Source organism: Plectrocnemia conspersa, unplaced genomic scaffold, assembly GCF_051122295.1.
Source record: "Plectrocnemia conspersa isolate PC_06_02 unplaced genomic scaffold, ASM5112229v1 ptg000003l, whole genome shotgun sequence".
Lineage (NCBI taxonomy): Eukaryota > Metazoa > Arthropoda > Insecta > Trichoptera > Polycentropodidae > Plectrocnemia > Plectrocnemia conspersa.
The window spans coordinates 11,599,326-11,602,136 of NW_028277167.1; the positions used below are offsets into that span (position 1 = coordinate 11,599,326).

Sequence of the window (2,811 nt, forward strand, 5' to 3'; positions counted from 1 at the left end):
AATATTCATAAATGGCTCTTCTGTCTCAAAAGTATGTCGACTTCTATCCTATTTTAGAAAATTAATGAGTAGTAATAGTTTCTTACTTTTCCTAATACTTTCTACAGATAAGATCTTAATAATTATACTCTTTATTTAAGTGACTTATTTGACAACATATTTTTTAGCACATTTTTCCAGACCGCATATTGTATTTCTTAACATACACGCGAATTCATATTTTTTTTATTTACAACTTTTACTCAAAATATCGTGTTTTTTATTGACTTTTTTAAATACGTTGTTTAAAAGAAGTAAATGTCACTTCCAAATAACTTTTGGCGTAAAGCCAAATAATTGGCTTCCGATCGTCCAATTGGAGCCAATCATTTGGCTTTTTGTTGGTAGTGTGTTAATATTATAATAATATAAATATTTACGCTTATGTTCCCTACAAGTATTATATATAAATCAGTATATTACAACAAAATACCATCACCTCATCTGTTCACAACAAACAACATTATTAAACTATCAAGAATAAATGACATTATACGATAATGTAATTTTATTTATTAAATATAATTATACTGTAAATCATTTATAAACCTCTTATCCATATATCTGTACCAGACTCTGACACTGTTCTACTATAGCTTACCTATAAGTGTTTTATGGCAGCTATTACCTTCAACAAATACAATCTAAATCCTTTCATAAACGATATAAAAACATATATATTTTAATTTCCTCTCTTAAAAACTAGCACAGACAATGCATTTTACTACATATAGTGCAAAATGATTTCTGCAGACACACAAGTGGCAATTATCACCAGTCCACTTGCGCCCACTTCCAGAGATGTCTTGTTTGGTTCAAGTGCCGTCCCGTTTCACGGATGCACAGTTAACTTCAGAAAAATGTGAGTAAACTCCGGAGACAAAAATTTAATAATAGCACATACTAGGATGTAAAAATATACAAGGTTTTATTTAGGAAAGCTTAGGTAAATTTGAGACAATAAAATACATTTTAAAACTCATCATTATTTTTATTTCAAAAATATAGAAAGTTGGTTTTAATACATAATATAATAAGACACGTTTTAATTAAAAATTAAGTTTAACCACTAGCAAAAAAATCAAATAATAAAAGATACACCAGTCATTATTTAAAATATATACACAAACATCACCTATTTTTGAGCATTGTATAAAACTTCTAAAATATGGTAGACTAATATTTTCTTTTATCATCTTTCGATCTCGATCTATCCCTATGATGATGTTTCGACGATCTCGGTCTTGATCGGCGCGGCGATGGAGATCTAGCCTTTTTGTGTCTATCTTTCCTATCGTAAGGCGAACGAGATCGTCTAGAATGCTCCTTATATTTCCTACTGCTCGAGTGATGTTTCAAAGGTGGCGTAGTCGATTTAGTAGAGCTGCTTTTTTCCCTCTTCTCTTCTTTAACGGAAGTAGAATTAGAATGGGCCACTACTACGGGCGTTTCTACTTTTTCTTTAACGCTCTCTTCTTTATCTTTAGATTTATTAACAGCAGCAGCGCTTGGTCCTAATTTCCCCGAATTAATAAACTTATTAGCTTGATATATTCTTTTAAGATCGTCGATTTTCTTGTCTAATTCTTCAGCGTTTACTTTAGGTCTCGTGTATAGCTTTAAAATCTGAGTGCAAACATCAATTATATCCTCTTCTTTGACCGAAAACAACCAATACCAATTTGGATTGTTCGGTAGAGGTAATCCTATTTTGCGGGCGGTTAAATATATACAAGCGCACGCTATCGTCTCTGGTTGATATCTCATAAAAACGTCCGTTCTAAAAGCGTCGTTCATATAATTCCAAGACAGTTGCATTAATTGTTTATTCTTCTCGCAAGATAGCAACTGCAAGTAAACAACGATTAACTTATGGGGATGTTTAACGTGAACGCAGAAGCCCAGCTCTTTTAAAATGCGCCTCTCCGCTTTTATCACTTGATTTTTTAGTTCTATGTAGTTGGAGTCTAAGATTACGGGGGTGATGGGTTTTTGAGCTCGCACTTGCTTGAAGTGATGGAACACGTTGATGACGTCTCTGATCCTGACCGGCTTCTCTTCGACTTTGGACGCTAAATATATACTGCCCATCGCTATGACTTCCATAGGGTATCGTACAAATGATTTGGAGTAGTAGAAACGTTGGAGATATACTTGTCCGGCTGCCATGGCTACTTGAGGTAGTCGCAGAAGGATCCCGGCAGTTTGAAGAAGCTCGCAGGCTAGGGAGCGAAGGTCAGCTTCCGCCGAAGCTGAGAGTCCATCTGCTTGCGAAGGTGTTTGGGCCAAAGCGGCAGCTGACAAGAGAGAGTTTTCCAACGTGAGCACGATTCGACCATATTTCTTGCCAGCTGGCCCGCTACCGGGTGCCGGAACGGTTATGGTCGTAGTTGTAGACGTCGAGGACATCTTGAAGGAGTTTCAGTTATATGTTTAACATAAATATTAACGGAAAGCGCCTGTTAATGAAGACGCCAACCCTAACGCTCGACAGCAACTGACGTCTGTCTTCCTCTTCTTCTTTCAATTTTGGCCCTAACAACAAAAATACTGGTTATGCTTACAATATTTTATAAAAATCACTTGCTAACTAAAAAATAAATATTATTAAGAATTGTGTACTTTGTTTTAATCTATGATATTTTTTTTAAATTACATTACATCGATCGCATATTTTTAAAATAACTAATAGTGTAATATACAATATTTAATTTATCTTATATTTTTAGACGTCATACGATAAACCAATATTTCTCTTTTTCTATATTTTTT

The 2,811-nt window shown here is 34.2% G+C and overlaps 1 protein-coding gene across 1 annotated transcript; it reads right to left on the reverse strand.

Annotated features, from left to right (window-relative positions):
• Positions 1 to 1,009: 1,009 nt before the first annotated feature.
• On the reverse strand, positions 1,010 to 2,575 carry LOC148236592 (cyclin-L2). The gene has a single exon (XM_088182344.1). It carries the CDS (start codon positions 2,446 to 2,448, stop codon positions 1,216 to 1,218), a length of 1,233 nt encoding a protein of 410 aa, XP_088038470.1. The 5' UTR covers positions 2,449 to 2,575; the 3' UTR covers positions 1,010 to 1,215.
• Positions 2,576 to 2,811: the final 236 nt, after the last annotated feature.